Here is a 20342-nt window from a genome sequence, read left to right as displayed (position 1 = left end):
CAGGAGTGACACGTTCGTAACTTTTTCTTCTACGTTTTATAGATCAACTTATTAAAATTTCAAATGGTGATTCGGGTATTAAGAAAAATATGATAGCGAATTTGGGAAGATTCCAGAAACATTTAATGGTCATGGGTGGAAATCTATACTGAACAGGAAAGAATGTGTGTATATTAGATAGCTATATGTTTAGTTGACATAACTGCTGAAGACCGAATTGAAATGCATGGCATGGTTTGATATTATAAGTTGTAGATGATTTGTAAAGGGGTTTCACGGACGGTATACAAATGTCAAATGGTTGCCAGAGGAACGGGCAAGAGACTGGAATCACAAGGCCAAGGAAGGACTCGGAGACTAGTGGGAATGTTGTGAAGTCACATATATAGAAGTCCCTCAATCACGTTACTATGTCATGGTCTAACCCACTAGCCCCAGCCTGGCCCCTCCCCAGCCCCACCCACTCGCACGACATTGTCACCGCATTCAGAACAAGCCTGCAGCCATGAATTCTGAGAACAGGCTGGCCGCAGCCAGACTATATGAACCACTAGTGACACTTAAAAACGTTCAGGAAAGTACAATGTCTGCTATTAGGGTTCTATATTAGTCTTCAACACGTAAAACCAGAAATCATTAAGCGAAATGATTTACTGACTCGTTACCAGCAAACACAAAACGTTATCATAACATTTTTAAAAGAGCCTCTAAAATATGTTTTTATAACGTTAAATGTGGTGTAAAAAAAACTTCGTCATAACGTTTTTATGAGATACTAATGTTATATTATGTTTTAACCAAAATTGTTTTGAAATAATAGCCTGAAAACGTTTTCGTGACATATTTATTACACCACAAATAACGTTATCAAAACAAAAGACGAAACGTTTTAATAACGTTTTAAAAACGTTTTGTAATTGACCTCTGGGTCCATTGTGATACACAGCCAGAAACACATGCAGTTTTTAGTTTCTAACAGTGCCTTTGAAAGATGTTGTGTGTCAATCTAAAGTAACATCATGTTAAATATATCATCGACCCTTAGATCTCTTAATACTGACACGTACCAATCAGCAGGGGCGAAACTAGGTTTCAGGGACACCGGTTCAAGAGTGAGCGATGGAACCGTTAACCTTCTCTTCATCTAAACTGCACGTAATACCAGGCCCGTTGACAGTTTTTCAATTTGTTCGGGAGGTAGGGCGGGGGGGGGGGGGGGTTATTGGCTGATACCCGTCCTCGGAGGGGATATATAAGGGAAGAGGTGTACGTCCCTTGCCTACCATGAAGATACTTTTGTTTGAGTTATACTGGAGTACGTTAGATTAGAAATAACCTTTTCATCATTTTGTCATTGACATTTGTGTCATACAACGCTATATTTGGCGCAATCTTGATTAATTGTAGAAAATAGAAACGATATACCATAGCCTGTCCGTCTCATTGATCTGAATTAATACCTGCTACTGATCATACCATTACACTTATTACATTAAATCAAAAATCAAATTATTCGTGCTCAAAATGTCTAACCCAGTAATGGGGGTCTCCTGGATGTTGGGTTCCCTGGTTCAATGAACCGTCTGAACTTTCTCTTACTACACCTCTGTCAATCAGGGACTTTCTTCTCCTTCGTATTATCAACTTTCCATTCTGAGAATGTTTTGCTGCAATATACAGATTCGTGTCGTATTGGCTAGTGGTACTTATTTTGTTTCTCTACTTCCAAATCGCAAAACAGAACAAACACTCGGCCTTGCAAGTTGCAGTAAATAAACTCCGGATCGTGATAGCTTGATACGGGCGGTCGATGATTTTAGATAAATAATTTCATATCATCCAGAACATCCATAGAAGAGCCAAAGTCAAGTAATGTTTGAATCTTCGAGGGAAAGGGTAATCACTTATACATTGTTTGAGCTTAGAATAACAGGAACATAATTCTGTCGCGGAACTAGGCCTATGAATAAGGGTGTCGTTTCACATTGAAAAGAGCTAGGCGTACACTGAAGTGGATAGGCTTAGGCTAGGTCTATAACATAAGCTATAGGCAGTAAGTCTAACGTGACAGATAATATGTAGATATATGAGTTACTATAGTATATGCTGGGGCTTTGCTGCAGATAACCCAGCAACCATGTAGTTCCCAGTTTGGTGCCAGCATTGCAGTCACTAGATGGGCTATAAACTAGGCTAAAGACCAAATGACGATATTATGGTAACTTCACACACTAATGATGTATTGAATCGACTGTGACTTCAAATCAAAGCCACACCATTGACATTACTTTGGACTTTATTTTTGGAATGAGGGAATCTAAGGACAACAGCAGTGCAGTAGGCTGCATTGATATGTTAATTTATATCATTGCCACTTTAAAATGATGCATCATTCTCATAATAGATATAGATATGTCAGTCTGTATCAGTGTAGGCCTATGCAAGGTTTCCCAGGATGCTAGTATTTTTTTTTCGAGGGTGTCATTCGAGTTGTGATATATTCTGCAATGACTCTTATGCTGGTTTAGGTTGAACATCTTATCCCTTTCAAGTTCATATACTTCCACAGTGTTAACCTACATAGCCCAAGTTAGGCTATGCTATTGAAAATATCCATAAGGATTTGAAATATGAAGATCACATGGAAATTCCTGGATGTAACTTTTGTCTTACATCTACTTCACTTGTCACCCATGTTTCATATTTTTCTTTCTTCTTCTGGAATGTAGTTGCATCTTACATCAAGCACTAAAGGAGTACTGTGTTATTGCATAGTGATTGCAATCCACCATTATCTGGATAAACCGTGGAAATGAAACAACATCTGCTATTACCAATTCTCATCTCACTTGCCCAGTTGCCAGCTACTTCCTGGTCCATTGAGGATAAAGAATTGACTTGCAAAAATTTGGAAGTTGGCCAGTATCCTTTTTCAAGGGTGGTAAATTAGTGTTGCTAGCATAGTTTGCAAGATACTATGGTTCACTTCATCTGTTTACTTGTATTTTGTAAATTCTATACTGTCTGTATCTTTGAAGTGGTTTGATAGAAACCAACCATTGGCTGGAGAAACATCTGGATTCTTCTTTTCATGAAAAGTACACATGCAAAATGAAAATACTAAGTACCCTAGTCTGAACATTGATATCACCATCATACATGAACTTGAAGTTGTGTATGGTGACATTTCTGTCTATTGAGATAACAATGTTCATTTCACCACATTTTTTTGTGATATAAGTGGCCTATATACTATCCTGTGTGTGTCTCAAACATCACGATTCACAGGAGCAAAAATGATGTTGCTTACAGGGGTTGATAGACTGATAATACGTTAAATGTGTACTTGCTGTTGGGTTTACATGTTTGCCAGTAACATACAATTATACAGATACACTAGAATTCAGTCGAGAATTCAAATACTGATACCTTTTAAATTCAGTAGTGAGTCCATATCCATTCTCATGAATAAACATATTCTAGCATGTACAATAGGTGCCTGCATGCTGCATTCATGAATACTAGTCCTCATGCATTTGTGCTTGAAACTGATGTACTCAGGGCATTTTGGAACCTAGCATAGATATTCAAATACTTGTACTCCTACACAGGAATTCAAACTTGTAGTGAGTCTGTACTGATGCTCATCTTTCATTTCATTTCATGTATTTGTTTATTCACAACATATTTACATGTAACAATACAATTTTTACAGTTAAGTTTTTGCAAGAATACTAATATTAAGATTCATGACATAAACAGGTAAGATAATATACGACATATTGTGAAAGGAAGTGTTGTAAAAAAACTCTAATGAGCTTAACTAGGTACAACACTCCCTGCTTACAAAATAACTTAATACTTACGACTATAAGTCCCTCCCATCTCCCCCTCGTTTCTGCCCACCCACCCTTCTCTCAAAAATAAAGAACCAGAAGAAAACTGTAACTCTTCTAGCGTACGATATTTGCTTGTATTCATAGTAGCACACATACTCACAGCATATAAGAATCTAACTAGTATAGATACAGTGCTAGTTAAACAATTAAGTACTCATTCTTAAACTGAAATATTAGTACTCCCATGTGTACTCATATACTGTACTCACACTGTTGTACTTAGTTAATTACTACCAGTCTGCTGGTGGTGTCCTCCTCCCTTTGATACCATACAACTGGTACCAGCGTGATTTCAGAGATTTCCCTTATCAGATTTTTGCAGATACGTTTGCGATGATGCGAGGGATCCAGAGACACAAGAGATTAAAAATTGTCACAAAAATAGAACAGCGAGCGGTAAGCACAGGTCTTTATTTCTTGGAAATGCAGTCTGTGAACAATGTTACCTTTGTTTTAAAAACTGGTGTGGTGGGGAGAGGAGAAGGGGGAAATTGTCTATGAGTTGACTCAGTGCTTGATATGTAGGACACACCTCTGCCTCCCTAGGAATGCAGCCAACTAAAACTGCATACATTTTTCACAGAAGTTTTTTTTTTTTTCAGACAGAGAGGTCTTCAAACAAGCCTGTCAGTTAGTTGTTGCATTACTATTTGAAAAGCATTTTGCAATTAAAGCATGAAAATTTATATTTATAAATATATATATATATATATATCTATATTTGCAAAGACATATTTAACAGCTTGGTAGATCTACCATAAAAATGTGTTGATGAAAAGGCATGTACTCTATGAAGATTTTAAGTTGTATCGCTTGTAACTATTAATAATATTTATTCTGATATGCACCAAGGCAAGCTAGATATTTCTATTTAAATGTAATTAATGCTGAGAGAAAGTAACACCCTTAACTACAAAAAACGGCTAGGTCTTGTTTCCTGTAAAGGTAAATTTTGTCGTGTAAAGTCTCGCCTGAAGTTGATCCAATATTCTAAATCTTGAGATTCTTCCTCTTTTCCAGTACGTTGTGAGACCGTAGCCGGGTTACAATGCGATGGCTCACAACTGGGACCTAATGGAACAGAATTCCAAAAGGAAGTGCCTTGTGTTTATACGTGAGTATGCCACTGGTCGATCGGTTTACTAAGATTAGAGAGAAGAGTCACTGGATTTGCTTTGAAGAGAAGTTAATTAATGAGGCTATAGGTTTGCCTGCAGCATCACAGGGCCTTCCATGTAATAATAATATGAACAAGTTTGGGAACCACTACAGCTTATTAATAAATGTCCAGTTTTTAATATTTTAGGTTATCAATGAGCATGGTTTGCCCAAAACAGTATCTGTCTTTCAGATCTAATATACTGTAGTCTACAGAAGGTTGACCTTTTATGGCACAGTGCCATTTATGATGCTCTTTTGGAAATTTTGTGATGTAATTTTTTCATAGGAATGGTCAGTAAACCCAACGTGGAATGTTTGAGCAATTGTTGCCTTATCACAACTGTGAACTCAAATTTTTTTAAACAAAATCATTGTTACTTGCTTACTTTATATTTATGTTATTATATTTATATCAGCTCAACCCTTGTATTTTTGGGGTGAGAGGGGGGGGGGGGGAGGGGGTCCAATGTAAAGAATGAAAAAACATAAATTACCAAATTGTTCTGTATGAATTTTCTAATTGTACTTATTTAAACTTGTATTACTGCAAAAGATAGCTTAAAACTCAGTTGATGTCACTCAAGTGAATTTCGGACTCATTTCACTCTTTGAGACTGCATTAATAATGGGTCAATCCATACCAAATGAATGAGATGTTTGGCAAACTCCAGGCGGCTGTCTCAGATATCTGGCTGGTGTGTATCGGAATGTAAATCTTGTCTTAGTTATAGATATTGTTAAAGAACTGGAAATGTCTATAGATGCAAATCCAGGTTACTTTTAGTTTAAGAAGATATTATTTAGATAGGAATGCAACTGTATGTGTGTCCGGTCGCCTGGAATTTCCGAAAAATGTTGGTGTTGCATGGATTGAACGGCTAATGAAATTATCTAGAGTTTACTAACTTTGTTTTTTATGTCGGAGTACGTACAATATGGATACTGCATATTGTCATCACTAGTGAAAGCTAGATGCGTAAGCATTATAAGATTAATTTATAACGACAGTGACTAAAATTTGCCCGGGTGAAGTCTCTTAGCTTTGACTCGAGTTGAAACTACCACAGTACAATTTGTTCTTTTTCTTCGTTTTTCTGATTTACAGGAATGGCAAGTCTCATCGTACAGCTGTCTTACTATCCATCTTCCTAGGAATGCTCGGAGCTGATCGCTTTTATCTCGGATATTACGCCATCGGGCTGCTCAAATTCTGCACTATGGGTTTACTATTTGTCGGCCAGTTTGTCGATTTCATTCTCATAGCAACTCAGGTAAGTTGTTCAGTCAGGGAAAGGTGACAGAAATATGAGTATACACATGTATTTAAAAATACCTGTTTATACCTATATTTATAAATACAGGTATAAACCGATATTCATAAATATTGTATGCATGTATGTATGTATTTATGTATGTATGTATTTTAGATCCTCCTGCAAGCAGGAACTCGCGAAGAAGCCTTCATTGGCTTATCAAAGTCGCAAGCTGACCGAAGTCAGTCTCTTAGATTCATATTTTAACGTCCATGATTAGGAATTGTCAATTGTCAACAACTCTGTAACTGGACGACATACATTAATCTTTGAGTGACTCGAACCAGGGACCTTATGATTGAAAGGCACCGGCGTTAACCACTGAGCTAACACTCCTATGATACTATACTATGATACTAAACTAGTATATACCTGTATTTATAAATATTGGTATTTGCCTGACTGAATCCAAGCCATCTCAGCTAAATTGTGTTGACGTTGTGAATCATGGCTAGTCTGCCATTATTGATTTGCCACTACCTCTGATTAAGATTTAGCTAATTTTCTTAAGTCACCTCGGTTTCAGTCGTGGCGACTCCACGTCACGATTTCCCGACTGGAACTACTACACCGGAGCAGCTTCAATAAATGCAATCAATCGCAAGATAAATCACTTTTTAATGTGTCCCAAATGAGGCCACGGAGAAAGAGAAGCTTAAGACACCCAACACTGTTACATTGTCTTCTTTCGGGTGGCATTCTAAGGTTTCATGATACAGTGAAATATATTGAGGAAATACACACAAAAGATGAAAAGACTGCCATTAATTCAAGTTTCATAATGTTCATGTTTCAGGTGGTGGGACCAGCCGACGGTTCTGATTATGTCATGGGCTACCGGACACCCCGCTTTTCAAGAATGTGGGTCAACAACGAAACTTACTTCCATTCATCTGACTTATGATGGGAATAATGCTTCTTGTTGCTTAAGTCTCAATCAGTGGTCCTTCAACTGCATATGACCTTTGACCTGCTATGAAGCATATCATTCCTAGAACGGTTTAGGTGTGATGATATTGCTGGGCTTCGAGATGCAGAGTTGGCCCCTCAGGAGGCATCTTATGGAATTGGTGAGATTATTTCATCTGGTCGGAAGCGCCTACGGTACATTAAAAGTAAATATACCTGATCTTTGATCAGTGACGACCGGTCACGTATGGCTTGGTGAGATGAAGATGATATTCTGGCACTTCTTGAGGCAGAGTTGGCCCCTTAGGAGGTATATTATAGTGCTGGTTCACTGAATGGTGTCTAGTAGAAAGAGAGGCTATGGTTTACTAACTTTAGTTGACCTTTGACCAGTAATGTAGAGTCATTTATCTTGACCTAATGGGTGAGATGATGAATGATATTCTGGCACATCCTGAGGCAGAGTTGGCCCCTGTCAGGAGGTATATTATGGTGCTGGTTCAATGAATGGTATCTAGTAGAAAGAGAAGCTATGGTTTACTAACTTTAGTTTACCTTTGACCAGAAATGTACAGTAATATATCTTGACTTAATACTGTAGGTGAGTTGATGGTATTCTGGCACTGCTGAGGCAGGCAGAGTTGGCCCCTTAGGAGGTATATTATAGTGCTGGTTCAATGAATGGTATCTAGTAGAAAGAGAAGCTATGGTTTACTAACTTTAGTTGACCTTTGACCAATTATGTAAGTCATATATCTTGACTTAATGGGTGAGATGATGAATGATATTCTGGCACTGCTGAGGCAAAACTGGCCCCCATCAGGAGGCATCTTATGGAAATCAGGAGTTACTGAAATGATTGGGTCTGCTATAGATTAACATGTGGGTTAAAAAGAGTTTGTATCTGTTGGGCAGGAAGGGTACCCCGAGTACGTAAGTTCCCCCCTCCCCCTGCTTCTAAAGTAAAAGGTTCAGTTCAGTCTTTTGGTTTTCCATCTCTTCTGTTATGGCCGGTGGGGAGCAATCTGAAAGATGCTGTCTGCAATGTTTTAGGAAAATTGTCTTCTATGCGACCATGGTGAATCACCTTAACCATGCAGTTCATTACTTCGTCTAGTCAGGTTTATCATCAAATCTTCAAGAAACAGTGGACAAATTTTTGTAAGCTTTTGTTTTCTTTTGGGAATGGAGTTAATAGTAATATGAAATGTGCCTGGTGAGTGGATTTGTTTAAACTGGCCACAGATTTAGTTACTGTACATACTACCTAATGACCATTCGATTAAAGCAGGAAGAGTGGTATTGAAATGGTGCATTATTTCGATTTTCAAGCATTTTAAATTAATATTAAATAGTAATGATTAGGTAGGTTTGCCAGAAACTTAATTAACAAATGAACAAAAAATCTGCCTTATTGGTCTATCTGTTAGACAAGGTAGTCCAATCATTTTGAGGGGTGAGCCCAAACTGTTGTAAGGGTATTTATTTAGTGAAACAAACATAAAATGTTATTGCAACATAACATGCACCAAACGTTATTTGCAATGGTCGGTAACGTTTCAAATTGTTTGCCTAAAGTCATTATGAATTTTTAGATATTCAGTAAACTAATGTTAAAGGAATACAATGTCTTTCAATTATGTTATCTGAGTGAAATAAACATGAAGATTGAAACCAGAAACCAGTTTCACACTGTCATCTTAACATTCTGTAACCTTCATCTCACACAATGAGAGAGTAAGAAACAGGATCACTGAAAATATATCTCTCTCTTTCTACAAACAATCCTTCCAAGAACTTTTATAAAAGTTCGAAAGAGTAGAAAACCCAACCAACTATAATTATGAACATGTGGTGTAGAGATGTGTTCAGTTACTCCCTCAAGTACAACAGATAAAAGTTATGAACATCATCAAAGACAGAAACAATTCTGCTTCATTCCACAATGAAAATAAACAAAGAGACACAACATGCAAAACCGGTTTCACCACCTCATGGAACTTTATGACATCAATTGTTGACAATATGCTGGTCGGATGACATGATGTTAAAATTTGAAACCGTCATGTACCATAAACCTTAACTAGACTTATCCTACTAATGTTGTTCTCTGTATCAAACACTGCAAGATAATTAATAAGATGATGGTAGGAATTGGTTCACATAAAGGTCCTTAAATATAATACATAACGGAAGTAACTTTGAATAGATTTCAGCCATTGGCCTCTATATATATATGTATATATTTTATTTTTTTCGTCTTCTTTCTTTCATACAGTTGATGAGGAATATTGTTTTTCAAAAAGTAAACAATGAATGGTAAACTCATAAAACTACAAATTAATTCCATGCAGTCTGTACAAAATAAGACAAAATTCCTATCACAAGTGATAACTTTTCAAGCTGAACAGGGAAAGAAAGGAAAAAGGCTTTTTTTATTCTTTTAATTAGCTCCAGCCAAAACATTTCAAATCAACATTTTAGTATTAAACTGGTCTCTGGGAGCTTAAATATTGAATTTACAAATACGATTAGTTGTCAATTAAACAATTTGCAGAAACTTGCTCAGTTGGAATGAAGTGAACAATTTAATATTTTTCAGAAAAAAGTTGAATTGACGAGATATGATAAGTTGTCAATCATTTAGCAGAAAATTGTTGAATTGACGACATATTATAAGTGATCAATTCAATATTTTGCAGAAAATTGTTAAATTACTCAGTTGGAACGAAGTGAACAATTGAAAATTTTTCTGAAAAATGTTCAATTGTTCATTTCATTCCAACTGAGTAGTTGAACAATTTTCTAATTTTTTATAAGATATTATTTTGTTATCTAAACAAATTACTGAAAAATGTTGACTTATTGGGGCAAAGTTTTCTTATGTTGATGGCACTTTAAAGCTTCCGTACATACCTCACTACATCAGACAAGTATGAATTACAAACTTTTGCCAGGTATATTATTGGATTTTGAAATATTCTCACATATCAGGCTTCTTGATAAATAGTACTTGTGATCGTTCATAGTATCTCTTTACTGACTAGACAAAAGTAACAAAGCAGGAAGCCAAACGGACAAACATTTTAAGGACTTACATTCAATACACTCACTGTTACAATTAAGTCCATGACACGTCCAATAAATTAAAATGCAAAAATATCCAAAGGACCACTTGCAGAATTTCTAAAATAAATATGTTGCGATAAGTTCCGACCACTGCAATGATAAACTTAGCTTTCTTTTTCTTTGCTTTTCGAGATTTTGATAACAATTGTAGTCAATAACACCTTACAGGTTTCAAAATCACAAAGTTTCAAATAGGCAGTTATGCTGATAATAGGTAATTAGATGTTAATCACATACAAATGGTAAATCTTTATCAATTCCCCAATTACCTGACGTATCTAGCTTAAATATGTTTGGGACTTTACTGTCAAATTAGTATCAATAGTTTTATCAAGATATAAAAAAATGAAAACAAATGAGTCTCTAAACTTGCTTCTGGCAAAGGCCTAGCATTTTTGCTAAATTTAGCCAATTGCTAAAGAAAACTGCAAGTGCATAATTCTACTGGCTGGAATCAAGTTTCCACTGGCATTTCTGTGCATTTTAACACACATCAGCGATTCTACAGGCTTATGAGAGCAGCAGCCCACATATATTTTGATATTGATGAAAGAGTTACACAGGGTTTATGTTTTGTATGGAAATCCTGCCTATTCTCTGACTGAGGACTGTTAACTGACTACCATAATCATGTGTTAATGTCCACTTTTTTAATGACAAAGAGCCAAAATTCACTGGCAATTATCCAGTAAATAGCTTGGAATTTGAAGTCTGCAAATCAGTAAATTCTGATTTATGTCATCAAGGAGAGAGTATACAGCTGTGAAGATTTTGCAAATTTGGAATCATATTGAAAATGCACCTAGTTCCTACCTTCCTTCCTAAGAGGCTTTGACAGTGTCTTCAAAATGCAAGACTTTTGTAACTGAGTGATTTGAATAAGTTTGTCAAGTTATTACCCATAGAGATGATAGAGGAAAAGAGCCAGGAAAATTTCACAGATGGCTTGATTATTTATGCTCAAACCAAGTGATCTGTTACAACCCTGTCTGGCATTTGGAGGAAGATCTTTTCAAACCATTTCTTGGTAGAAATTTGGGTCCACAGTCAGGATGAACTTGGAGAACGAAAAGAAACGGAAGAGCTGAAGGCAACAAACTGGTTAAAATTAAATAAGCAATAATAATCATCATAATAATACTTATAATAGAATAAACACACAAGCTAGTTTCTAAGGAACAAGAAACATTGTGAATGAAAGCTAACAGTTAAGCGCGCGAAACAGAACAGTTGGTTAATGCAATACAGGATCAGCGCCGCTTACTTCTTGATCTGGACCTCGATCGCTTTTTGGAATGTTTCTTGTGTGTCTTAGACTTCTTATGTTTCGAATGACTTTTGTCCTTTGAGTTCTTACTCCTGCTCTGTGAACTTTCACCTCTGCTCCTCGAATGCTCTCGTCTACCCTGCTCTTCTCTCCTGCTTCTCGATTCTTCATCTCTCCTGCTTCTAGATTCTTCATCTCTCCTGCTTCTCGATTCCTCATCTCTCCTGCTCCGTGAGCTTCCTCGTTTGCTCCTCGAGTCCTTCACTCCGCTGCTCCTGGACTGACTTCTCTCCCTCGAGCGGCTCCTGGCGTGTTGCGATCTGCTGGCAGTGCTGTTCGAGTTCTCTCTCCCTGCGCGAGGACGGTCCTTCTTTTTGCTGGTCTTTGAAGTGACCCTAGGTGGGCTGGGAGACGGATCGGCGTAACCGAACCTCTCCCTCCATGTTTTGGGTGGCGGTGTTAAGCTTCTCGACCGAGACCTGCCCCTGTTGTGTCGATCCCTAGACCTCGATCTTGTAACATGGTGAATGAAAATATCTGAGGAAGGTGACCTACGCTGTCTAGACTCGTGTGAACGCGATCTACGACTGCTGCGATTTGTTCTATCGTAACTATTTGAACGAGATCTATGTCGCAGTCTACCGGATCCACCAGAAGCGGCCCTTGCTGTATTGGACGAGCTACCGCCGTTCTTACTCTGTGCTTTAGCCTGCATTTCCTTCATCCTGTCACGTAACTTTTTCCGGCGGGCTTTCTCCTCCTGCCATCTCCTCTCTGCTTCCTCGTGGGCGATTCTCTCCGTTTCACTCTCAGACGATAACTGTTCGGGGGTACGCAAGTGAGCAGCTTCCAAGAAGGCGACAAATTCAATATCACTATGATCAGAGTCGTGAAAATCCGGCGGCTCTTCCTTGATGTGTACCTCACTCTCAGTAACGGAAGCAGTAGCTGTTGCCTGAAGCCCCGAAGGTCCGGGGAGGTCTAAATCTGCGGGCGGTTCAGGGTTAGTGGCGGGCAAGTCATCGTCGATGGTGAAGACCGGAGGTTGGTATTCTTGGTATTCACTGGACACTACCGTTAGATCCTCGTCTACGGATATGTTAGACGCCACTGTCTCTGCCACCCCGATGACTGGCACTTGTTCAATCTCATCATCGCTAACATTGCCATCGGATATCACCATCGGTTCGCTGTCGTGATCGGAAAGCAAAATCACCGACGGTTCGTCGGAGTCGCTCTCCCGCTGGAGGGACGCGACCAGAGGTTGGTTGGCTCTTCTAGGTAAGGCCCTCACTACCCTCCCCAAACCGCCACCCGAGAAATCGTACTGCGACATCTGATCATACGTGTCCATATCGTAAGGCGACCGTGCAAAGCTCGCAAATTCGTGAACGAAATGTTCGACGGTGTCGTGCAGGAACGGGCGCAGATTCATGTGGAATTCTTCACTCTGAATATCCACATTTGTCACGAGGGAGAGAATGTAGTGTGTCATGAAGGTGACATGTTCGTCTTGGTTGTCGAATAACACCGACAGCTCTCTTCTCAGCCACGGGACGAGCCTATGAGTAACGGCTGGATTAGCACTGAAAAACTGTGGGGAAATGTCGCGAAACTGTGAGAACTCGTTGGAACCCATATGGAGCACCCTGAGCCCTGCTGAGTAGATCAGCCTACGTCTGCCGAGGGATGTCTCTTCCCTTCTGCGCCTCTCCTCTCTTCGAGCCTCACGGGCAAATTGTCGCATCCTTCTCTCCTCTAGCAGGAAGCGCCTCTCCTGCGTAAGGGTGGTGGCATACCTGAACCGCCTAGCCTCGTCATCCTCTGCTGATCTGGTGCTGGGGGTGGGGGTAGGCAGGTAGATGCGTTCGTAATCTTCATTAGACTTGATGTTGTGTATGATGGAATTGAAAGAGGTCTTGCAGAGAGGACACACTGGTTTCACTTTAGCCCACTCCTGAAGGCAGGAAAAGCAAAAGGTGTGGAAACAGGAATCTGTGAAGGATTTATCCCTGAACTGACCCAAGCAAATGGAACAGCATTCTGGTGAGGGACTTCTATGCTTTCCAGGACTGAGAGATGCTTTTTCGATGGGTTGAGCGACGACTTCCGGCGGCGTTGTAGGGAATACTTTGCTCGAGGAGGCCATCTTGCCAGCTCAGCTTTGTTGGACACTATGATAAGGAGAGAGTGAAATACCAAATGTAACACATTACTTTAAGTTGCAAAAATAGCATATCAATAGGGGATAGGGTGGGAGGCAGTAAAATGTATGATAGTGCCCTAATTCCATGTACTGCACTGTGTTTTGCATAAGTACTGTAAATAGCTGCACACTGGTAGAGCCTGTAGTTACTGGGTTTGAAATTGAATGTCATTTTGTAACTGGATATTCTTTCAAATGGCTGAAGCACAGCAGAATAAGGAAACATTTGCTGTGTATTGTGAGTGCATTTGTTTTTCCACCCATTTATGGGAATTATGCCCATACTGCACACTTTAATGCATGCATGCATGATGCATGTTGTCCAAAATAATGGATATTTTCAGAGACTGTAGTTTTTGGCAAAATTAGTAATTTTTTTGGCAAAGCAATAGTAATTATTTTGGCAAAGCAATGGTAAAAATGAGCATCGGGGCCCCTTTACCAAGTGGCTTCCATTCATTAGGTACCTGGGTGAGCCGCCCCAAAATATTTTGGGAGGCTGTGGCATGGCACCCCCATCCTTGACTGGTGCCTGGGGTGGACTACCCCCCCACCCAACTTGGTACTATACACCACTGTCCCAAACTGTTTTCAACATGCATACACACACATCAACAACACTACTAAACATCACTCAAGTGCAGAGTATGTTGCAGAAAATCCTTACAGATGTAGGAATCCATATGAACAGGTCATACAAATTTTCAATAGGCCTACACCTCCAAGTTCCATGGCTTTACAGAGGTAATAAATCATAGCCACAATAAAGGTATGTTACCAACAATGTTAGCTGTCTTAAGGAAATGAATAAAATTCAATTTAATGAATTGATGGTCCCTTGGGTTACTGGCTATCCTGACTCCTGGAACCTGTCTTGGCACTTATTCTAAATCACGTTGCATAAAGCCTGCTCAGCTAGTCTTACTCTAACCTAGGCTTAATCCATATATATACAAATGTTAGTTAGTGTTATGTTAGGCTAAGCAAGCTAAATAACTCGTTCGATATTAACGTAAAATCAATAGTTATGATTAACGTTTGGCTAAATATGGTGAATTACTTACATCAATGAAAACGTTTAAACACTCTCTTGAATTTGTGTGCCTTTCTGTCTGATATCAGAATCATGACAATGTTCTTCGCCTCTTTACCCAGTCATAACGCTCGTTACCACTGCAAAGCTAGATATATGCTTAATAGAACCTAGGCCTACAGTGTGAAGCGTACAGTCCAATCGGTAGGCTAACAGAACGTTACTGAAAATCATGCCATGGATTTTTTTGTTAATAGGAATCTGGTCAGGTAATCTATAAAAGTTCTTATGTAATAATTTCAAATATTCACTGTTTTAGTCATGAATGTCTATTACTTATTGGCACTTAGCAGTTAAACAATTTTACTACCGATACATATCACTCCCAAAAGTTTGGTCGTTTGAGCTGAAGCATGAGTCTCTCTAAGAAGTATGTCGACATAATACAAACAACGGTAAGCAAAGATGGAAAAGGCCTTTAATATATATACTTATTATAGTTTTAGCACCCGGGGGCCTGGGCTACTGACTTAACGTTAGGCTAAGAATGTTATTGTAAGACCTTTGTCGTAATTCGTCGCCTCACGTTCTGCATTTAACTACCAGTGCAACTTACACTAAACTTAATTAGTAGTAAGAGGGTTAGTTCTGCTGTTCTTATTTGTGAGTTGTGATGAGTTTTGCCTTGGAAAAATTCTGTAAAGACAACTTTAAGTACTTCATATTCGTTCTAATCACATTGTATAATTTCAAGAAGATTCAGTGAAAACCGAAGTATTGGCCTTTTGGCTTGTTATCCTTATATGCTGTGAAAGTGTGAGGTTTTACAGGGTACATTTCAGAACTACCCAAGGCATATATAGGTCTACTACTACTATGCAATGAATGCAACATCCCCTCTGAATTATTATGTTATGACATTGTCAGCCCCTGGGGAGATGAAGGAGAGAACAATAATCTGCATCCGCAGACTCTCTCTGATTTATCATGTGCATGTATTCTAGGAGTTCTGATCCTCCTCAAACTCATCATGTCACATGATTTACCACTGATCGTCATGTGAACCAGTCTGGAGCAATAATGGCAGGGGTGGTGCCAGTACTATACTGATTTGCAAGTTCACAAGTTTATTTTTCTAGTCGTGAAGTTACTGGCAGTATTCACTCATTCAGTGTCTTTGATGTATATAGAACTTGACATCTTTCACTTTGCGTAATATGTTTTCCTGTCACATATTTTAAATACTTGCTAATTCTGCAATGCTTATATTTCATTTCCTCGTGACCTAGTGAGATTGTCTAAATTTTTCCTTCTCATTTCCCCACAGGTGCTGATTGTCGTCGTTGCTCTGTCGTGGGGATTTGTGATCTATGCTGGCAGAGAGGCAGCAGTAAGACAATATCCTGAGTTCCAACAACAACCACAGGATGTCGGTTGAGCCGTTCTCTGACATGTAAATGTCGTTGTCTAATTTCTCACCGAGACGTAATTGATGACGTAACTTATAGACAGTGACCATGTGAAGCATTTACCTCAGCTGTATAATGCTGTTTTCTTTGGAAATCTCTCTCCGTGTGAGTCATGCAAAGGGTACTTTACAGAAGGACCGAACTGGAGAAGTATCTTCTATTCCATGACCATGTTTGACCTTTTTAAGTCAAAATTTTGAGGTCGGGTTTGGAGAGATTAGTTGTTAGGGTGTTCACATTTCCTCATTTTCATATTGCAATCCTATATTTTTTGAGGGGATCGAATATGAGGATTTTTCTCCCTCATACAACCAGATCTTACTCTTCGATTGTCTATTTAACAGAAAATCTTGTCTGAAATAATGTTAGCAACATAACAAAGAATTACTGTACATATGTACACTGTTTTTTACCTATTTGAGGGTATGTAGAACTTTGCAATCTGAAATTTGATGTAAACTACTACAGTAGTCCTCCGCAGGATGACCTGCATAGAAACTTGATTGTTCGAAAAGAAATATGATCGTTCTGCACGACCAGACGACCGTTTTGAAGAAGAGATAAAAATGTCCTGATATTGGAAAGTTACTAATGCAGATGGATGGTTAACCCACCGGTTTAAGCACTCCATGCTGACTCAGTTGAAGAGTGCTTGAAAACTGTTCAATGCTTGAATTCTCTGTGTTCTGTCAGTGTGGCTGTGATTTGATCTAGATATCGTAGTCAACGGACGAGCCGTTTCAGTGGCAATCTGAGCTGAATTGGAAGTTTGCGGTTGTTTGCACTACTTTGATGTGAACTCATTACTTGTACACACTAATCATCATCATTATGGGTCTCTCACTTCATTTTATAAAGTAACAATGTCCAAATCGGTTAACATACTTAGTGTTCTTCTCAAGCACAGAATAACTACAAACTACGTCTGATCAATGTATGTCGCATCTATGAGGGTTACCACATCCGTAATGATATGATATCGTGCTGATATGCTGCATTAACTTTGCCTGGATAGCCTGGACGCAATTTAATGAAAGACCTGTGCCAATAAATTAACATAGTCAGAAAGTGTCTCACCAATGCATATTTTTAGCTTGGACACCAAAACCGTCGCGAATATGTTGGATGCCAAAGTTAATGTAACTCTTGAGTGGAATTGTTCAAATGTGTGTCATCAGGTAATATCTGTCTGTTCTTAAGCTAGTTGCACAAGTTTAAAGGGGAATGAAGAACAGGCGCGTAGCTAAGGGGGGGGGGGCGAAGGGGGCAGCCGCCCCCCCTTGAGCATATTTTTTATATTTTTTTTAATGTTTTTATGATATCGCTAGTATTTTCAAAAGAGAAAATGCTAAGATGCAACTTACAAGGCCAGGGAAGTGCCATGTCCAACGATCTGGGAAGGCATTTTCAGCCAAAAATTTCTTGTATGCTTCGCGCCAACCATGGTGGCGCTACGCTTAGATAGTTTGCAATGCCGAATCTACAGTTACGCCCCTCCCTTGCCAAATTCCTGGCTATGCGCCTGATGAAGAACCTGGACTTAATATTTAATATTAAGAATATATATATGCACACAGAATTATGTAATTTACAATTTGCATAGCCTTTTTGTAGTTTCCAATCATATTCTTATTGACAATGAAACAATTTATTTCCAGCAACTTCAGAATGAATATATAAACATACTGTATATACAGTGGAAATAGGCCAAATTAACATTCTACTTTTAAAAATATTTCTAGCTTGTGAATTGGACTCATTTACGTGTACATATGTGAAGAGCAAATTAACAAGAGACAACAGAAGTGCAATATTTATAAAGTGTATTCTCTATAGTATTTTGTAATGCATACATTGGAAAAGCTGGTATTGAGAAAGTACAGTAACATATCAATACCTACAACTAGGAAATTAATTTACTAGGAAATAAAACAGAACATTAACAAGTCATAAAATTGGGCAAATTATAGGCCTTCACTTAATAATGCATGGCCATACTAATGTAACAGTTAATCTGGAGACCTGGGTTGTCAATAACTTTTGTTTATACAGTTTTGAAAATGGATTAACAGATTTTTAAATATTTTTTATACTGCGGTCTAGTGAATTCCAGAGTTTTACTCCTGAAAACATGAAACAACCTGTTTAGGAAACCGATCTATTTGTTTGAGTGAGAATCCCTGATTTTGATGCAACTTAACCAGTCAGCAAAGAATATTTTGTCATGGAATATCAGATGATTTTTCTTTGAATGTATTTATTTCCTTTGTTTTATTTGTTTTTGCATGATAATAAAACATATAATGAGCTAATGGCTCACCTCTAGCAATGAATGTAACTTTAGCTTTAAAGGTGGACATTTTAGACACTACATTAAATGTTGATGGGGTGTCCCCCTCCCCTTTGGATTTTTTTTGCATTTCCAGGTGGCCTCAGATGCAATTTGGTGCAATATAGCACACTTCAACACCCACTCCATTTTGTAAACTTAATTTTGTATTTTCACCTGGCCTTAGATGCAATTTGGTGCTCCAAATGAGATTTTTTTCTCATTTAGAAATGAAAAAGGGGTTTTCTGACTTGCGAACCGGGGGGGCGGAATGATACTTCCGCCCCTCCACATTTTTCACTGGGGGGCTGGCGCCCCCCAGCCCCCCGGTACCTACGCCCTTGGTAACGGGTGTCGGTTGCCTTTTTCATCCTATTCAACCAATTACGTGCACAGGATTTCCAAACATTGGGGGGGGGGTGAGAGAGGAGAGGTGCGGGGACCAAATTTTCCCAGAGTGATATTGACACGGTCATGGACGGTTTGTCGGAATTAAAAAAAAAAAATTGAGCGGTGTACGTGGCTGTTGGGTCGTTGAATACGCCGCCATGTTGGAGGAGCCCGGGGAGGGGGAGGTGGGTATACGAAAAGTTTCTTTTTGGTAAATGATTTTTCATCGAATGCAGAAATCTTTCAATTTTCTTTTCTTTATGTATAGGTGTTACATTATTCACATAGAATCAATATATATACCTTCAGAATTTTTAATTTAGGTTTCGTTATCGCCTTCCACTGGAATGAGGAGGAAAACAATTGATTAGTGAGGCGGATTCATTTCACGTTTTTAAATCCACACATCCTATGTAAACAAGCATCTCTAAAAGCCGTCACATATATATATATATATATATATATATATATATATATATATATATATATATATTTATATATATATATATATATATATATATATATATATATATATACATATATATGTGTGTGCGGTACAACCTATAAATCATATAGAGAGAAAATTCTTCGACGTTTCAAAAGATGCAAATTACGGATAAAGCAGCATTTTTGCATCTAAGCATCCCCACCCCACCCCGCAATTGCCAATTGCACCAAAATGTCTCATACACTCTCCCCCTTAGACCATTCTCCTGGACGACTATAGCATCTCCGCCAACCCTCCAGATACAAAATTAGTGGTATGCTTGCGCTATTTTGTCTCATGAAACGTCGTTCACATCAATGTACGGAAGCGTAGAAAGGACATTGCATTGACGAGTTACCAACTTGACAAAACGACAATTATCTGCAAATTGACGAGTTGACGAGATGGTAACGTGACAAAATTCAGAAACTCGTCAATTTGCAGAAAATTGTTGCATTGACGAGATCCGTTATCTCGTCAACGCTTCATTTTTCTGAATTTTGTCATCTTGTCGACATGGTAGTAAGTGTGCAACTCGTCAATTTGCAGAAAATTGTTGCATTGACAAGATCCGTTATCTCGTCAAAACGTCAATATTCTGAATTTTGTCACGTTACCATCTCGTCAACTCGTCAATTTGCAGATAATTGTCGTTTTGTCAAGTTGGTAACTCGTCAATGCAATGTCCCTTCTACGCTTCCGTATCAATGCCAAGTTTAGGTTTATGACGCATTGTAAACGATCGACCAC

At 38.6% G+C, this 20342-nt stretch overlaps 2 protein-coding genes and 1 long non-coding RNA gene across 6 annotated transcripts; 2 read left to right on the top strand and 1 right to left on the bottom strand.

Annotated features, from left to right (window-relative positions):
• The first annotated feature begins 1737 nt into the window (after positions 1–1737).
• On the top strand, positions 1738–8963 carry LOC139973624 (TM2 domain-containing protein 1-like). Of its 4 annotated transcripts, none has more exons than XR_011795277.1 (7): positions 1738–1896; positions 2730–2922; positions 4222–4295; positions 4920–5013; positions 6166–6331; positions 7170–7592; positions 7939–8963. XR_011795277.1 is itself a non-coding variant. In XM_071980440.1 (6 exons), exons 2-6 carry the CDS (start codon positions 2813–2815, stop codon positions 7275–7277), a joined length of 552 nt encoding a protein of 183 aa, XP_071836541.1. In that variant the 5' UTR covers positions 1738–1896; positions 2730–2812; the 3' UTR covers positions 7278–8963. The 4 variants fall into 4 exon arrangements, 2 of the variants coding, with proteins under 2 accessions (XP_071836541.1, XP_071836553.1); XR_011795273.1 differs by having other exon boundaries at positions 7170–7764; XM_071980440.1 differs by having other exon boundaries at positions 7170–8963.
• On the bottom strand, positions 8314–15107 carry LOC139973614 (E3 ubiquitin-protein ligase Topors-like). The gene is made up of 2 exons (XM_071980428.1): positions 14949–15107; positions 8314–13852 (listed from the first exon to the last, which is right to left on the bottom strand). The coding sequence occupies exon 2, from the start codon at positions 13825–13827 to the stop codon at positions 11662–11664; it is 2166 nt and encodes a 721-aa protein (XP_071836529.1). The 5' UTR covers positions 13828–13852; positions 14949–15107; the 3' UTR covers positions 8314–11661.
• An 85-nt stretch (positions 15108–15192) lies between these two features.
• On the top strand, positions 15193–18709 carry LOC139973643 (uncharacterized). The gene is made up of 2 exons (XR_011795280.1): positions 15193–15372; positions 16245–18709. It is a non-coding gene; the product is annotated as an uncharacterized lncRNA (long non-coding RNA).
• The last annotated feature ends 1633 nt before the right edge of the window (positions 18710–20342 follow it).

This window comes from Apostichopus japonicus, chromosome 2 (genome assembly GCF_037975245.1).
Source record: "Apostichopus japonicus isolate 1M-3 chromosome 2, ASM3797524v1, whole genome shotgun sequence".
Classification (NCBI taxonomy): Eukaryota; Metazoa; Echinodermata; class Holothuroidea; order Aspidochirotida; family Stichopodidae; genus Apostichopus; species Apostichopus japonicus.
This window is presented reverse-complemented; position numbering and strand designations above follow the sequence as displayed.

Bases quoted from the DNA above. Each gene is read 5' to 3' on its own strand.
- LOC139973614 (XM_071980428.1), bottom strand. From the start codon at position 13,827: ATGGCCTCCTCGAGCAAAGTATTCCCTACAACGCCGCCGGAAGTCGTC.
- LOC139973624 (XM_071980440.1), top strand. From the start codon at position 2,813: ATGAAACAACATCTGCTATTACCAATTCTCATCTCACTTGCCCAGTTG. The intron at 2,923-4,221 runs GTATCCTTTTTC...AGATTTTTGCAG, and splicing joins AAAAATTTGGAAGTTGGCCA to ATACGTTTGCGATGATGCGA. The intron at 5,014-6,165 runs GTGAGTATGCCA...TCTGATTTACAG, and splicing joins GAAGTGCCTTGTGTTTATAC to GAATGGCAAGTCTCATCGTA.